Consider the following 1,675-nt stretch of genomic DNA (forward strand, 5'->3'; position numbering starts at 1 on the left):
AAGAACAGTAGGGCCCACTTTGTCTCCCCGTTCGGCCTGCCGGTGCTCTCTCCTGGATGAATCCGCGGAATGGCGCAACACCGGTTCCAGGACCGACCATGATGACCGGCTTGGACGGGTCGGAGGGCAACTTGAAATTCGAGTGACGAACGTGGACTGGAACGTGAATACCGTCGTACTTATTCCTTGGACCGGTGATAGCATAGGTTAAGCCGTGGGGATCGGGACTGGGGTCGCCGTGTTGCTTTTGTTTCAACGCAAGGAGGTAGTTTGTGGTGACGCCCTTCATGACATGGCCGGCGCCTGGCACGCGGATGGATTCAACAACGGAAGTAATGCTGATCTTATCTTTCTGAACAATCGACGAGGACGAGATCGAGTAGTAGCGTGGCTGGAGCTTGGAAATACCTTCGATGAGAAGCGAAAAAGGGACAGACGTAAATGGCTTCGACGTGAGGCTCTGGAGAGCTTGCGCAATGTTGTAGAACTGGGTGGAGATGCGGTCGTGGAAATGGTCCTTGTCGTCCCCAAGGCGCTTCATCGTGTTTTTCGTATCCTCATCCGGAGCAAATTGAGCTAGGGTTGCAATAAACTGTCGAGAAACAGGCCCGCAAATTTCCATGTAGTAGCGAGCAGCGGCGTCATAAGTGGTCGGGGTAGGGAACGGCACCTTTGCCGTCACATCAATAGGCTTGATTTTGATCACAGTATGGCGCTTGTCTTCCAAACCAAAAACCTGCAGAAAACGGTCGACTTCTTTGCCCGCGTTCGTCGGCCAGACAGCCAGGTGGTCGCCAGTCTGATAACTCAACGTGCTTCCCTGGATGCTAATGTCCATATGTAGGCAGTTACGGTCCTTGACCGTAAATAATTCGCGAGATTCGACGATTGGCGCGATGAATGGATTGTGTGCATTGTTGGAGCCAGCTGTGTTTCCTTCGAGGTGGTTCTGATTCGGTTCGCCCACGTAGACGCTCTCCGACTCTGGTGACATGTCCGGTTCCTCAACAATGGAGAATGTGGGCTCATAAATAGCTTCACGCTCCTCCAAACCCATTTCTTCCACCAAAGCGTTCCACATCGGTTCTTTCCAGGCGAGGTAGTCTTCTTCCATGGTACCAGCTCCGTCGTCACCTTCACCAGCAGTGCCGATTCTCTTAGCGCCGAGTTTAGTCAATGCGGCATCGACCTGGCGCACCATCGCGTTGTAATGCTCGTACGTGTTATTGCCTAGACCGAATGTGACGTATCTCAAAGACGACAGCGGCTTCTCCTCAGCGGAAGCGCCTCCCTCGAAGGAAACATCTTCTCCGGTCATGAACTGGTAGAAGTCCACCGCGTTGTCGGTTGGTTCTCCTTCACCGTAAGTAGCCAAAACAAAGAAAGCAAGCTTATCTTCAGGAAATTGATCCAGATTCTCGAAGTCGTAATCCTCCAAGTCAGCGACCATTGTCTTCAAACCAAACCGTTGAGCCCCTTCTTTTGCAAGACGGGACGCATAATCTTCTGCCGTTCCTGTTTGAGATCCAAAGAAGACGACGCAGTTCTTTCCAGTTTCGTCCATTTTCTCGATGATGTTTCTTGTTTTGCCCTCCTTGGGCATACCGTTGGCGGAACCATAGATAAGCAGCAGAGGCTTTGGGAACGGCCCAGTACGTCCTTTCGTAAAATATGC

The 1,675-nt window shown here is 51.9% G+C and overlaps 1 protein-coding gene across 1 annotated transcript; it reads right to left on the bottom strand.

Annotated features, from left to right (window-relative positions):
* Nucleotides 1-18: 18 nt before the first annotated feature.
* Nucleotides 19-1,636, bottom strand: UREG_07932 (NADPH--cytochrome P450 reductase; the record flags this gene model as incomplete). The annotated part of the gene is made up of 1 exon (XM_002582166.1): nucleotides 19-1,636. A coding segment is annotated over one exon (1,618 nt), but the record flags the coding sequence as incomplete, so codon positions are not given.
* Between the last annotated feature and the right edge of the window lie 39 nt (nucleotides 1,637-1,675).

This window comes from Uncinocarpus reesii, genomic scaffold (genome assembly GCF_000003515.1).
Source record: "Uncinocarpus reesii 1704 scaffold_9 genomic scaffold, whole genome shotgun sequence".
NCBI lineage: Eukaryota > Fungi > Ascomycota > Eurotiomycetes > Onygenales > Onygenaceae > Uncinocarpus > Uncinocarpus reesii.